At 43.9% G+C, this 15,982-nt stretch overlaps 1 protein-coding gene across 1 annotated transcript in view; it reads right to left on the bottom strand.

The window, feature by feature from the left end:
* Positions 1 to 15,982, bottom strand: part of PLEKHA2 (pleckstrin homology domain containing A2) — a 94,273-nt gene that overhangs the window by 56,721 nt on the left and 21,570 nt on the right. Inside the window, 1 exon segment of the mRNA XM_067470645.1 lies at positions 3,674 to 3,837. Coding sequence (XP_067326746.1) covers positions 3,674 to 3,814 — 141 coding nt within the window. The 5' untranslated portion in view covers positions 3,815 to 3,837.

Genomic DNA, 15,982 nt, shown 5'->3' with positions numbered 1-15,982 from the left:
GTCTTTGTCTCTTTTCTGGAGGGCTGAAGTTTGCCCATGCCTGGTGTAGATGCATCCTCTGTCTTTTGAAGGATCCTCCTCGATCCTATTGGAGCCTCTGTCTCTTTTCTGAAGGGCCGAAGTTTGCCCATGCTTGTTATAGATGCATTTGGAGAGACACACTTTCACAATAGGATTTTCCTCATTTTCTCCCTGCCCTCAAACTAAAGAGAGCACTTCCGCACCACTTTGGGACTTTTCGGCCAGTTCTAGGAAAAGGCATTCAGCCACTGTTCCTTTTCTCTAACAGACGTGCAGGGCTGACAAAAAAATTCACTGGGAAGATAAGAATTGGATGCAAACGGTAGCTGAATTAACCCAGAGTTTATTTAAAAAAATGTAACCATGTATGTGTGCTGCCCTCCAAATAGGCTCAGATGAGAGCTTGCCAGCTGGCCATGGGAATTTCCCAGACAAAGAGGATCTGTTGTGGTTTCCTTACTAAGACATTCAGACAGGGGAAGGAATGATATGAGTCAGAGCAAACTGCTGGGTCAGAGAGTAGCCTCTCTGGTCTTGAATTCCATGATACCAGGCCGTTTCAATTTTGTGGGTGGAAGGGGTGGCTGATTTGCAATGCCTACAATCGCTTATTTATAATAATAATAATAATAATAATAATAATAATACCAATTTTCCTATTTCCAACAGACCTCACTACCTCTGAGGATGCTTGCCATAGATGCAGGTGAAATGTCAGGAGAAAAATTGCCTCCAGAACATGTCCATATAGCCCGGAAAAACCTACAAGAACCTAATAATAATAATACTTTATTTATATTCTGCCTTATCTCCCAAAGGGCAGATTCTATCAAACATAAAGGGCAAATGGGTTGCTGTGAGTTTTCCGGGCTGTATGGCCATGTTCCAGAAGCACTCTCTCCTGACGTTTCGCCCATACCTATGGCAGGCATCCTCAGAGGTTGAGGGATCTCTTGGAAACTAGGCAAGAGGGGTTTATAGATCTGTCGAATGTCCAGGGTGGGAGAAAGAACTCTTGTCTGCTTGAGGCAGGTGTGAATGTTGCAATTGGCCACCTTGATTAGCACTGAGTGGCCTTCCAGCTTCAAAGCCTGGCTGCTTCCTGCTGGGGGATCCTTTGTTGGGAGGTGTTAGCTGGCCATGATTGATTCTTGTCTGGAATTCCCTGCTTTTTTGAGTTTTGTTTTTTATTTACTGTTTTAATTTTAGAATTTTGAAATACTGGTAGCTAACTTTGCTCCTTTTCATGGTTGAAACAAGACTGTCATGAAACTCCAAGGTTGACCCAACTGAGGCAACTCTTTTCATGAAACAATATAAGGCTTTTCCAGATCCCAAAACCAAAAGGAAAGCATTTCTCTTGAACTTACCAACAGATAAAAGTGTTTTTTAATCTCTTTTCCTGTAAGCAAACTGATCTTCTTTGTGCCTGAGCACTGTCTTTGTTTACAAAAGTTTTGCTTTCTATCATTTAGTTGACTCTCATTAATTTCTGCACCTGTCAAATAATCATCAGACAGTTGCCCTGAGAAAGACTGCAAAAGGCCTCTCCCAGGAATGTGACCTTGTGAATCTTCCAGGCCCAGGCAAATCCTCATCCTCATTGCCAATAGATCCAGGTCCACCATCACGAACATAGACCCCATTTCCATCGTAAACATCAGACACAATTACAGGCTGACATACAACAAGCCGAGAGGGGCTTTTAAACCAGATCTAGCCATGTTGTTGTTGTTTATTTGTTCAGTTGCTTCTGACTCATCGTGACTTCATGCACCAGCCCACGCCAGAGCTCCCTGTCGGCTGTCACCACCCCCAGGGTCTCCTTCAGAGTCAAGCCAGTCACTTCAAGGATGACATCCATCCATCTTGCCCTTGGTTGGCCCCTCTTCCTCTTTCCTTCCATTTCCCCCAGCATCATTGTCTTCTCCAGGAGCTCCCAGTGGCGTAGTGGGTTAAACCACTGTGCCAGCAGGACTGAAGACTGATAGGTCATAGGTTCGAATCCAGAGAGAGCATGGATGAGCTCCCTCGGTCAGCTCCAGCGCCCCATGCAGGGACATGAGAGAAGCCTCCCACAAGGATGGTAAAAACATCAAAACATCCTGGCGTTCCCTGGCAACATCCTTGCAGACAGCCAATTCTCTCACACCAGAAGCGACTTGCAGTTTCTCAAGTCACTCCTGACACGACAAAAAAAATGTCTTCTCCAAGCTTTCCTGTCTTCTCATGATGTGGCCAAAGGACTTCCTCTTTGCCTCTCATCTCCTTCCCTCCAATGAGCAGTCGGGCTTTCTTTCTTGAAGGACTGGTTGGATCTTCTCGCAGTCCAAGGCACTCTCATTACTTTCCTCCAACACCACAGTTCAAGAGCATCTCTCTTCCTTCGCTCAATCTTCCTTCTGGTCCAGCTCTCACATCCATAGGTCACTATGGGGAATACCATTGCTTTAACTATGCAGATCTTCATTCCTAGTGTGATGTCTCTACTTTTCACTCTTTGATCGAGATTGGTCATGGCTCTCCTCCCAAGAAGGAAGCGTCTTCTGATTTCCTGGCTGCAGTCTGCGTCTTTGCACCTAGAAATACAAAGTCTGTCTCTGCTTCCACGTTTTCTCCCTCTATTTCCCAGTTATTAATCAGTCTGGTTGCCATAATCTTGGTTTTTTTATGTTTAACTGCAACCCAGTGTTGTGGTTTAGATGTTCTGTGATGATGAGGATGTTGGGATTCAGATGGCTCTTTTTCTGTGCTTCAAATCTCTGGGCCTGCAGCTCCCACAGACAGCATAGACAGCACAGACAGTGCAGAGTCAACATCAACACAACGGTTCCCAAGAGAAAGGAATTTTAACGAAAGAGATAGTGAACAGGTGGGGAGGCATTCGCCTCTTCCTTCCCACACTGATACTGAAAACCTTGACAGTGACCTGACCCAGCAAGCTCGTATTGATATCCGGGTCAGGTGGAGTTCTCGCCTGGCCGGCAGACGAGAGGCCAGCTCGGTGAAAGGTCATCGCAATGTTTTCATGTAATGTTTTCATGTTAGAAAGGTATTTAGGCTTCTTGCAAACCAAGGGAAAGTGTCAGTTCAACATAGCTTATGAGCCTGAAAGCTTCATGGAATAATCTTAGCCTGAAAAGCAGTGCGTTTGGGATTTCTTGCATTGTGATTCATGGGGCAATTGTTTCATTGCTTGTACCTGGGATTCTGGTTTGAACTTTGCCAATAGGATTGTGTCTCCTGCTTTTACCTGAAGATCTTTGGAATTATATTCTGCATTTAACCCTAATCTTTGGAACTTTACAATGCTTATTCTTTATTTTGACTTGGATTTCTTCCTCAATAAACTATAAAACTACAGCTCTTGTGAGGTGGTGTTCGGAAGCAAGGTGAAGCTTACTCTGAGTTGCAACACCCAACTTTTGCACTTTCTTCTTTCACCTTGGTTAGAAGGCTCCTCAGTTCCTCCTCGCTTTCAGCCATCAAAGTGGTATCATCAGCATATCTAAGGTTGTTCATGTTTCTTCCAGCAATTTTAACCCCAACCTTGCATTCGTCAAGCTACCCCCGCACATCTAGGCATACATTTGGACAAACAAAGGTAGATTTACACAGGACACAAAAGGTGAGCAGCAGAAGACAGCCTCACCTGAGGATTGTCCATGTACCACAGAAGGCTGTTGGCTTGGGTATCCAAGATGAAATATCTCCGCAGGAACCTGCCGCTGGCCTCATTGTCTTCAATGTCCAGGAACCCACAAATCCGGTTCTGACGGTCCACATAAGGCATTCCGGGCTTCTTCTAGCATCCCCCTGTGAATCGCAGACACGGGAAGGTAAGGTCTAGTGTTCTGGGAAATCCAGCCCAGAGCATGGCTGTGCATGTCGCAACCCAATCAATGGTGAACCTGCTTCTTGGCAGGGGGTTGGACTGGATGGCCTATGAGTACATGTGTACAACTGTTGCTCTGGGTCAGAGTGAAGAGAGAGGGGGCCAGGGGACAGTTCCATCTTGTCTCCTGTGCTATTTTAATAATATAATATAATATAATATAATATAATATATACATATAATATTTATATTATGTGATGCAATATAATAATAATAATAATAATAATAATAATAATAAGATTATATATATATATATATATATATATATATAATCTTATTATTATTATTAATAATAATAAGAGAGAGAGAATGTTACTAATAATATTACGATATAGTGGTATGGTGCAATATAGCAATGTTTAATGCTGATATTGTACTATGCTAATCTATATATATAAAAATGCTCTGTGCATAATGAGTACCTTAAAAACAAAAGAACCAATGAATGAAATCACACCAAATTTGGCAACAAAACATCTCACAACACAAGGAGTGACCATCACTCAAAAATTATGATTTTGTCATTTGGGAGTTGTAGTTGCTGGGATTTATAGTTCACCTACAATCAAAGAGCATTCTGAACTCCACCAACGATGGAATTGAACCAACTTGGCAAACAGGACTCCCCTGACCAAAAGAAAACACTAGAAGGGTTTGGTGGGCATTGACCTTGAGTTTGGGAGCTGTAGTTCACCTACATCCAGAGAGCACTGTGGAATCAAACAATGATGGATCTGGACCAAACTTGACACAAATATTCCATATGCATAAATATGAACACAGATGGAGTTTGGAGGAAATAGACCTTGACATCTGGGATTTGTAGTTACTGGGATTTATAGTTCACTACAATTAAAGAGCATTCTGAAACCCACAAATGACAGAAATGGGGCAAACTTCCCACACAGAACCCCCAGGACCAACAGAAAATACTTAAGGCCATCCAGTCCAACTCCCTTCACCAGGACAAGAAAATGTAATCAGAGCCCTCCTGACAGAGAGCCATCCAGCCATAGATATAGATAGATAGATATGATTCTCACACATACACACAGATATAGTATCCTAGATTTGAAAGAGACCCTTAAAGAAGGACTATGATATGTTGCATATTCCAGAGTAGGCAAACCAGACACTCTCCACATCAACATTGACAAAGAAACAACAAGAAATACTGTTTACCCACAAGCAGAAAGGAATTACATATATTAGAAACCAACACTTTTTCATTACTTTATTTTCCAGATCACCAGACTGGGCCACAGCAACGCCTGGCAGGGGACGGCTAGTATATATATATATATATTACTAATAATATTACGATATAGTGGTATGGTGCAATATAGCAATGTTTAATGCTGATATTGTACTATGCTAATATAGCGAATTTTAAACTGACCCTAAGTTGAATGTGTTAATGACCGAATGTTCTTGTTGGGTATTACTGCCACCACCTCAGCTTCTATTGGCCTGAGGAACCAAAGGTGTGAATGTGTTATAGGTAAGGGGTGTTTGTGCCCTTGTTCTTCTATGGCTTCCTCACTGGCTGACTGGACTTTAAAATGGTTTGACAGAATGAGTTCTGAGGCGATTAATAGACTGAGGCATACACCAGTTAAAAGTAAACTAAGAATGGTTTATTGAACTTTATATTAACAACAACTCATAGAAATGAGTGGTACAGAAGCGTGATTCAGTTGCAGAAACTTGGTTACTTAAACAAATAGTTCCCCTGACAGAAAAGCTTTTAACAACTGTTAGACTCCTTAAAACACACTGCTCTATCCTTAGAAACAGTGTCGACTAGAGAACAGACTCCTATCTGCCTCCACCACAGGGCAGTAAGCTCCCTTATACTATCCCAAGTATAAGGAGACAAATCTTTCTTTTACTGGCTCTCACAACACAGTAAAATCCTAGCCTTTGTCTCAGCCTATTCCCTAAACTTAAGGCTCACTAAAAGCTCTTCCTTTTCTGTCAGATCCCTACTGAAACTTCCTATCTTAAGTTTTCATCCTTCTGTGTCTCAAGTCAAGACACTTCTCCCCCTGTCTGATGTCAAGACACTTCTCTCTCTCTGTCAAAACCTGACAGCTTATTTCCCTCTCTCAACCGACTCCTCCCCCAATTGCTATACCCAATCAGGAGTCGGCTTGACTCCTCCTCCTGTCCTGCCTGCCTTCCAAGATGACAGCCACTGTCATGCAGGCTTCGGCCTAGTCGACTGAAAGGTAGATTTCATGACACTAATAATATAACATATTGTATGTAATATATACCTTGTAAGCCACTTTGTGTCCCCTTTGGGGTGAGAAGGGCGACATATAAATGTCGTAAATCAGGCGTCCTCGAACTTTTTAAACAGAGGGCCAAATCACAGTCCCTCAAACTGTTGGAGGGCTGGATTATAATTTGAAAAAAGCATGATGAATTCCTATGCACACTGCACATATCTTCTTTGTAGTGCAAAAAACACTTTAAAACAATATAATAATTAAAAGGAAGAACATTTTTAACAAATATAAACTTATTAGTATTTCAATGGGAAGTGTGGACTTGCTTTTGGCTGATGAGATAGGATTGCTGTTGTTGTTGCATGCTTTCAAGTCATTTCAGACTTTGGTTGACCCTGAGCGAGGGCCGGGTAAATTACCTTGGAGGGCCGTATCTGGCACTCAGGCCTTAGTTTGAGGACCCCTGTCGTAAGTAAGTAAGTAAGTAAGTAGGTAAGTCTCAGTTCTTGTGGGTTTTTTCGGGCTATATGGCCATGTTCTAGAGCAGGCATGGGGAACCTTCGGCTCTCCAGCTGTGGTGGACTTCAACTCCCACAATTCCTTGAGGCTCGGCATTCGCCCCAAAGACTTACCTTGGCCCAACGAGGTTTGTTTGGCTCTTTTTCATGGAGGACGGGCAGCAAAGGGGGAGAGACGAGCATAACGTAGAGCCAAACAAACCTCGTTGGGCCAAGGTAAGCCTTTGGGGCGAATGCCGAGCCTCAAGGAATTGTGGGAGTTGAAGTCCACCACACCTGGAGAGCCGAAGGTTCCTGACCCCTGTTCTAGAGGCATTTCTCCTGACGTTTCGCCTGCATCTGTGGCAAGCATCCTCAGAGGTGAGGTTGTTAAGATCTTTTGGAGGGGCACCGCTCTCGGTCCCACCACCCTCGCAATCGCGTCTGGTGGGGACAAGGGACAGGGCCTTCTCGGTGGTGGCCCCACAGAATTGCTGGACCACTTTCACAACCACCATGTCAGACTACACAGACTACCTCACCTCTGAGGATGCTTGCCACAGATGCAGGCGAAACGTCAGGAGAAATGCCTCTAGAACATGGCCATATAGCCCGAAAAAACCCACAAGAACTGAGTGATTCCAGCCATGAAAGCCTTCGACAATACAAATAAGAGGTCTCTTCCAACTCTATCATTCTATGATTCTATCCAACAAAATCATAATCCTGCCCAAAACTACACAAAAGAAGATAGTGCAAAGTGCCTGGTATAATCTGGAGTCTGTTTCGTGGGTCGCACAAACTGTCCAAGGCTTTCTCTCAATGCAGCTTGGCATGTTCTGCAATCATGGGGAACACATTTCAAGTACATCTTTGAACAACGCCCATATCAAATAGGAATGCACACCAAATTATTAATGTACGCCACTGTACGTCTAGGCTCTGTTTACTTTTCATGATGGTTACACAACTGATGGACACCCCAGCAATTTCAGTGTTGCACATGTGTACAACCAACCGTGCGTGCAGAAAGAACATTTCGCCTTCATTTCTATTTGGAAATTCTCTGCAACGAGAAGCATGTGGCAATGCCCAATGTGCCAGGAAGTGGCTTCCTCTCCGAGACACCTGCCTCGGGCAACAGATTTCGGAGGCTGTCAAGGGTGGCCGAGTGGAAGAGACACACTCCTGAGCGGTAGGGACTTCCGTCAGGATGTCCTCAAGCACAAATGAAAGGGAATTAGGCACAAACACTGCTACCTTCAGGCATGTCTCCTCATTTGTTCCAATGGGGTTTGTGCCGGAGGAAAGATGCCGCATGCATTATGTCCGGACTCAAAGATAAACAGGAGCTCATCCCTTGAACAGTGAACTCTCCCCAAACCTCTCAGTTGGCGATCAATTCCTCTGTTTGCTGTGCACCATAGAAAAGAATAGGAAAGACTTAAGGCACAGGCAGTGGGCGGGGTCATGCAAATTCCACACTAATGGAGAGAGTTAGGAACACTGGGATGTCTGTGGTGGAGGATACACATAACGTCTAGGATGAAATAGTCCCTGTGTGAAAGCCTTCACTTGGGTGGTAAAGGGCTGTTCTGTCGCGCGCCGGGTCTGTAACAGCTGTTCTTTTCTATAGGACGTATACTTTAAGCCCAGCGGGAATCCAGGGGCGCCTCAAAGAGAGGTTCTCAGGGATTTTTCTGAAGTGATGGTCTTTAGAGTCTTGAATGATACAACAAAGTCTTTATTATGGAACAAACAACAAATCTTCAATGGTTCAAACAGCACTTCAAGGCTTTCTTAGTCTAGTCCTCAATGGACTGGCACCTGACTTTGATTAACTGTACTTTCTCTGTAGGAAAAAACCCTCTTTAACCTCTCCCAGGCTGTTTACTATCTATGCCTCATCGGTGTGGGTGCTACTACCGATTCCAAATGCGTCTGGGTATCGAGTAGACCTACCAGCCGAGGCTTGTAGATATTTCAGCTGGAGTTCAGTGGATCTGTAATGCTGTTCTCCCTTCGAGAATTCTTTGAAAACTTCAGGGCTGTTTCCCTCTGATGCTGTGAGCTCTCCGACAGAGCCTTGGGACCTTTCCCCTGGAATTTCCATTTCTGTTTCCCCAGATATTCTTGAGAAAAGACGCTTTTCTACGGGACAAGCTGGTCTACGTCCTATAGTTTAGCTTCCTTATGTGAGATTGCCCAAAAAAATGGCTCCTTTCCCTCCCAGAGCCCTGAACAAGGGGCGGAACCAAAGCTTAATTATGATGGACAGGTGGCCTGCCCTATGACTGCAAACAGATAACAGAAAGAAAATAAAGTTAGAGCTCCTGGTACAGCCGTACCAGCACCAGGGCCCTTCTGCACAGCTGTACAACCCAGAATATTAATGTATTGTCGAGCGCTTTCATGGCCGGAATCACTGGGTTGTTGTAGGTTTTTTCGGGCTATATGGCCATGGTCTAGAGGCATTCTCTCCTGACGTTTCGCCTGCATCTATGGCAAGCATCCTCAGAGGTAGTGAGGATGCTTGTCAGAGATGCAGGCGAAACGCCAGGAGAGAATGCCTCTAGACAATGGCAATATAGCCCAAAAAAACCCACAACAACCCAGAATATTAATGCAGATAATCCACAATATCTGCTTTGAACTGGGTTATCTGAGTCCACACTGCCATATAATCCAGTTCAATGTGGATTTTATACAGCTGTGTGGAAGAGGCCGTAACCTCCATCAACAAACAAGACCTCCTGAATAATGTACTGTATACACTGATAGTAAACCTATATATATATAAACCTAGAGGTTTCAAACCCATTTTCATCGAGGGCCACATCAGCCTCATGGTTACATCTGGTTACATCCCGTATAGACTACTGCAACGCTCTCTACATGGGGTTGCCTCTGAAGACTGCCTGGAAGCTGCAATTAGTCCAACGAGCGGCAGCCAGATTACTAACGGGAGCGAGGTACAGGGAGCATACTACTCCTCTGCTGTGCCAGCTCCACTGGCTGCCAATTAGTTTCTGACAATTCAAAGTGCTGGTGTTGACCTATAAACCCCTAAACGGTTCCGGCCCAGTTTACCTGTCTGAACAGATTCTCCCCTATGAACCATCAAGGTTGTTAAGATCTTTTGGAGGGGCCCTGCTCTCGGTCCCACCACCCTCGCAATCGCGTCTGGTGGGGACGAGGGACAGGGCCTTCTCGGTGGTGGCACCACAGAACTGCTGGACCACTTTCACAACCACCATGTCAGACTACACAGAGAAGCCACTGACATCCACAAACATGTGGACAATTTAAACAGAAAGGAAGAGACCATGAAAATGAACAAAATCTGGCTAGCAGTATTAAAAAACTCTAAAATTACAACAGCAAAACAACAGAGAGTAAACAATCAGGCACATCAAATCATCTCTCAACAAAAGATTCCCCCAGGCACTTCCAAGCCATTAAATGCTAATCAAGGTGGTCAGTTCAAACATTCACACCCAGCTCCATCAGACAAGAGTTCTTTGTCCCACCCTGGACATGCCACAGATATATAAACTCTTTTTCCTAGTTCCAACAGACCTCACTACCTCTGAGGATGTTTGCCATAGATGCAGGCGAAACGTCAGGAGAAAATGCCTCTAGAACATGGCCATATAGCCCAGAAAAACCTACAACAACTTAAAGATGAAAAGTTTAAAAAGAAAATAATGTTCTAAAGACCAATAAAACATAGCACTGTAAAGCAGGATTCCACGAGAACACGACAAAATCCCAAGACCATGGAGACAGGAAAACGAACACAAGATGCTTGGTTGAGCGAGAAGTTGCTCTGACAAAGCTTTGTTTTCAAACACACTACTTAATACCCTTTGCAAGACATGAAAGCATTTCTTTGGCCTCTGATCTCCTTCTTGTTGGCTATTCTCACACTCCTTCAAACTCTGAATTCCAGGTTTTTGGAGGGATTTAGAGGAGTTCTAGTTCACCAACACCCAGAGTACAGTATGAACCAAACAATGACTGATCTGGACCAAACTTAGCATGCATACCCAATATGCCCAAATTTGAATACTGGTGAGTTTTGAGGGGAAATGGCCTAGACATTTTGGAGTTGTAGGTACTGGGATTTATAGTTCACCAGCAATCAATGAGCACTCTGCACCCTTCCAGGATTTCCTGTTGGTCATGGGGGTTCTGTGTGAGAAGTTTAGCCCAATTCTATCATTGGTGAGGTTCAGAATTCTCTTTGATTGTAGGTGAACTATAAATTCCAGCAACTACAACTCCCAAATATCAAGGTCTATTTCCCCCAAACTCTATCAGTGTTCACATTTGGGCATATTGAGGATTTGTGCGAAGTTTGGTTCAGCTCCATCATTGTTTGAGTCCATAGGGCTCTCTGGTTGTAGATGAACTACAACTTCCAAAACTCAAGGTCAATGCCCACCAAACCCTTCCAGTATTTTCTGTTGGTCATCCAACTTCTGTGTGCCAAGTTTGGTTCAATTCCATTGTTGGTGGAGTTCAGAATGCTGTTTGATTGTAGGTGAACTATGAATTCCAGCAACTACAACTCCCAAATATCAAGGTCTATTTCCCCCAAACTCTATCAGTGTTCACATTTGGGCATATTGAGGATTTGTGCGAAGTTTGGTTCAGCTCCATCATTGTTTGAGTCCACAGGGCTCTCTGGTTGTAGGTGAACTACAACTTCCACAACTCAAGGTCAATGCCCACCAAACCCTTCCAGTATTTTCTGTTGGTCATCCAACTTCTGTGTGCCAAGTTTGGTTCAATTCCATTGCTGGTGGAGTTCAGAGTCCTGTTTGATTGTAGGTGAACTATGAATTCCAGCAACTACAACTCCCAAATATCAAGGTCTATTTTCCCCAAACTTGGACAGTTTGTGCGACCCACGAAACAGACTCCAGATTATACCAGGCACTTTGCACTACCTTGTTTTGTGTAGTTTTGGGCAGGATTATGATTTTGTTGGATAGAATCATAGAATGATAGAGTTGAAAGAGACCTCTTGTTTGCATTTGGGAATATTGAGTATTTGTGCTGAGTTTGGTCCAGATCCATCATTGTTTGAGTCCACAGGGATATCTGGATATAGGTGAACTACAACTCCCAAACTCAAGGTCATTGCCCACCAAACCCTTCCAGTATTTTCTGTTGGTCATCCAACTTCTGTGTGCCAAGTTTGGTTCAATTCCATTGTTGGTGGAGTTCAGAGTGCTGTTTGATTGTAAGTGAACTACAAATTCCAGCAACTACAACTCCCAAATATCAAGGTCTATTTCCCCCAAACTCTATCAGTGTTCACATTTGGGCATATTGAGGATTTGTGCGAAGTTTGGTTTAGCTCCATCATTGTTTGAGTCCATAGGGCTCTCTGGTTGTAGATGAACTACAACTTCCAAAACTCAAGGTCAATGCCCACCAAACCCTTCCAGTATTTTCTGTTGGTCATCCAACTTCTGTGTGCCAAGTTTGGTTCAATTCCATTGCTGGTGGAGTTCAGAATGCTGTTTGATTGTAGGTGAACTATGAATTCCAGCAACTACAACTCCCAAATATCAAGGTCTATTTCCCCCAAACTCTATCAGTGTTCACATTTGGGCATATTGAGGATTTGTGCGAAGTTTGGTTCAGCTCCATCATTGTTTGAGTCCACAGGGCTCTCTGGTTGTAGGTGAACTACAACTTCCAAAACTCAAGGTCAATGCCCACCAAACCCTTCCAGTATTTTCTGTTGGTCATCCAACTTCTGTGTGCCAAGTTTGGTTCAATTCCATTGCTGGTGGAGTTCAGAATGCTGTTTGATTGTAGGTGAACTATGAATTCCAGCAACTACAACTCCCAAATATCAAGGTCTATTTCCCCCAAACTCTATCAGTGTTCACATTTGGGCATATTGAGGATTTGTGCGAAGTTTGGTTCAGATAAATCATTGTTTGAGTCCACAGGGCTCTCTGGTTGTAGGTGAACTACAACTTCCACAACTCAAGGTCAATGCCCACGAAACCCTTCCTAGGTCAATGTCAATGCCCACGAAAGGTCAATGCCCATGAAACCCTTTTTTGTTGGTCATGGGAGCCCTGTGTGTTCTGTTGGTCATCCAACTTCTGTGTGCCAAGTTTGTTTCAGTTCCATTGTTGGTGGAGTTCAGAGTGCTGTTTGATTGTAGATGAACTATAAATCCCAGCAACTACAACTCCCAAATGACAAAACCAACCCCCTCCTACCCCACCAGTATTCAAATTTGGGCATACCGGGTATTTGTGCCAAATGTGGTCCAGTGAATGAAAATACATCTTGCGTATCAGATATTTACATGATGATTCATCACAGGAGCAAAATAATAGTTATGAAGTAGCAATGCAAATAATGTTCTGGTTGGGGAAACTGAGGAACATGGGGAACTGGATTAAGGGGTCGCGACATTCGGAAGGTTGAGAAACACTGGCTTAAACAGTTAGAGAAGAAGCCTGGCATCCCCGTTTTCCCCAGACTCCTTTCTAGAAATAATGTTTCTGCACAACCAACATGTCCAGGCATGCTTTCGGAAGCCAAAACACAGCCTTGCGCCACCTCCGAGGTGTGACTCCCCTTCCCTTTATTATGACTCACTTGTGGGGCAAAGCCTAAGTGCATTCAGGAATCCCCCTCGAAAGTTCCCAATCTGGTCCTCCTGATCCATGACTGGGTCAGTTCACTTTATCACAAGTTGACCATCACAAAACACACACACACACACACACACAACAGAACACAATTCATTCCCCCAACTGCCTAGGATGGAACTTGCTACCGTATCCAAAACATCCTTTCTTAAAAAGTAACTAAAACCCAGAATAGATACAAACAAACAATTCTTATGCAACATATTGTCGAAGGCTTTCATGGCCGGAATCATTGGGTTGTTGTAGGTTTTTTCAGGCTATATGGCCATGGACTAGAGGCATTCTCTCCTGACATTTCGCCTGCATCTATGGCAAGCATCCTCAGAGGTAGTGAGGTCTGTTGGAACTAGGAAAAAAGGTTTACATATCTGTGGAATGACCAGGGTGGGACAAAGAACTCTTGTCTGCTGGAGCTAGGTGTGAATGTTTCGACTGACCACCATGATTAGCATTTGATGGCCTGGCAGTGCCTGGGGCAACCTTTTGTTGAGAGGTGATTAGATTTCAACAGATAATAATAATAATAATAATAATAATAATAATAATAATAATAAGTATTGTCAAAGGCTTTCATGGCCTGAATCACTGGTTGTTGTAGGTTTTTTCAGGCTATATGGCCATGTTCTAGAGGCATTCTCTCCTGACGTTTCGCCTGCATCTCTGGCAAGCATCCTCAGAGGTAGTGAGGTCTGTTGGAACTAGGAAAAAAGGTTTATATATCTGTGGAATGACCAGGGTGAGATAAAGGACTCTTGTCTGCTGGAGCTAGGTGTGAATGTTTTGACTGACCCCCTTGATTAGCACAGTCAGCCCATTGTATGCTAATCAAGGTGGTCAGTTGAAACATTCATACCCAGCTCCAGCAGACAAGAGTCCTTTGTCCCACCAACAATGGAATTGAACCAAACTGAACACAAAGAACTCTCACGACCAATATAAAATGCTAGAACGGTTTGGTGGGTACTCACCTTGCATTTTGGAGTTCTAGTTCACCTACATCCAGAGAGCATTGTGGAACCAAACAATGATGGATTTGGACTAAACTTGGCACAAATACTCAATATGCCCAAATGTGAACACTGGTGGATTTTGGGGAAAACAGACCTTGACATTTGAGAGTTATAGTGGCTGGGATTTACAGTTCACCTACAATCAAAGAGCATTCTGAACCCCACCAACAATAGAAACTTCCCATATACTTGGAACCACCATATACTTAGAACCAACCCCCTCGTGACCCCTCCAGGGGTCCCGACCCCCAGGTTGAGAACCACTGCTGTGTTTCCTCATCAGCTTCCCTATGTGGTCAGTGGTTCCCTTGATGTATGGCAAGCTAATCACCTCTCAACAAAAGATTGCCCCAGGCACTGCCAGGCCATCACATGCTAATCAAGGGGATCAGTTGAGACATTCACACCTAGCTCCAGCGGACATGAGTCCTTCGTCCCACCCTGGCCCAAACTTCCCATATACGTAGAACCACCATGACCAACAGAAAAGACTGTGTTTTCTGATGGTCTTTGGCGACCCCCCTCGTGACCTCTCCAGGGGTCCCGACCCCCAGGTTGAGAACCACTGCTGTGTTTCCTCAACAGCTTCCCTATGTGGTCAGTGGTTCCCTTGATGTATGGCAAGCTAATCACCTCTCAACAAAAGATTGCCCCAGACACTGCCAGGCCATCACATGCTAATCAAGGGGGTCAGTTGAGACATTCACACCTAGCTCCATCAGACAAGAGTTCTTTGCCCCACCCTGGTCATTCCACAGATATATAAACCCCTTTTTCCTAGTTCCAACAGACCTCACAACCTCTGAGGATGCTTGCCATAGATGCAGGCGAAACGTCAGGAGAGAATGCCTCTAGACCATAGCCATATAGCCCGAAAAAACCTACAACAACCCAGTTCAAGAGGTGTCGAACTGCATTAATTTTACAGTGCAGATGCACCTTTGGGCTCCGTAGTGGGTAAAAGAGAAGATAAAAATGAATGAGAGAAATACCATTCTAATTTTTGCTAAGAGAGTAAGAGGAAGACTGTGAATCATACCGAGAATATGACACGTTCCCGGCACTATGTCTCGATTCTGGAGAATTTCGGTTCTTCAAACAGCACTGCGCTATGCAAATAAAGAGAATGTGCGTGCATTCCCTTTTCTTTTCTTTTGCACAGGTTTTTGGTTTCTATTACTGATCTAGAAAGTTAAGAAAGTTAAGGAGGGCACCTTGACAACAGGAAACCCGGTTACTTCCTTCCACCAGATTTCTGATATTTCATCATGCGCTGCTCATGCAAACGGTTGAGAAATTGACTCCTGAATGAGCAGACTCTCCATAGGTTGGCTTTTTTTGGTTCGATATCTTCCATACTCAATATTATCTCATCTAAACTGCTCTACGTAAAGAAGCTATTGATCAATAAACCTATTGTAGCTCTGGCTGGATCTATGCTGCCGCATAATCCAGTTCAAAGCAAATAATCTGGATTTTATATGGCAGTGTAGATAGGACCTCAGAATCAGGGGTGCATCTATATCAGGCCCTCCTTCCAGAGAGGTTACCAAAGACCATCAGGAAAAACAGTATTTTCTGTTGGTCACGGGGGTTCTCTGTAGGAAGTTTGGCCCAATTTTATCATTGGTGAGGT

Source organism: Anolis sagrei, chromosome 7, assembly GCF_037176765.1.
Source record: "Anolis sagrei isolate rAnoSag1 chromosome 7, rAnoSag1.mat, whole genome shotgun sequence".
NCBI lineage: Eukaryota > Metazoa > Chordata > Lepidosauria > Squamata > Dactyloidae > Anolis > Anolis sagrei.
The sequence above is the reverse complement of the archived record's forward strand: the minus strand, read 5'-3'. Positions and strand labels throughout refer to the sequence as shown.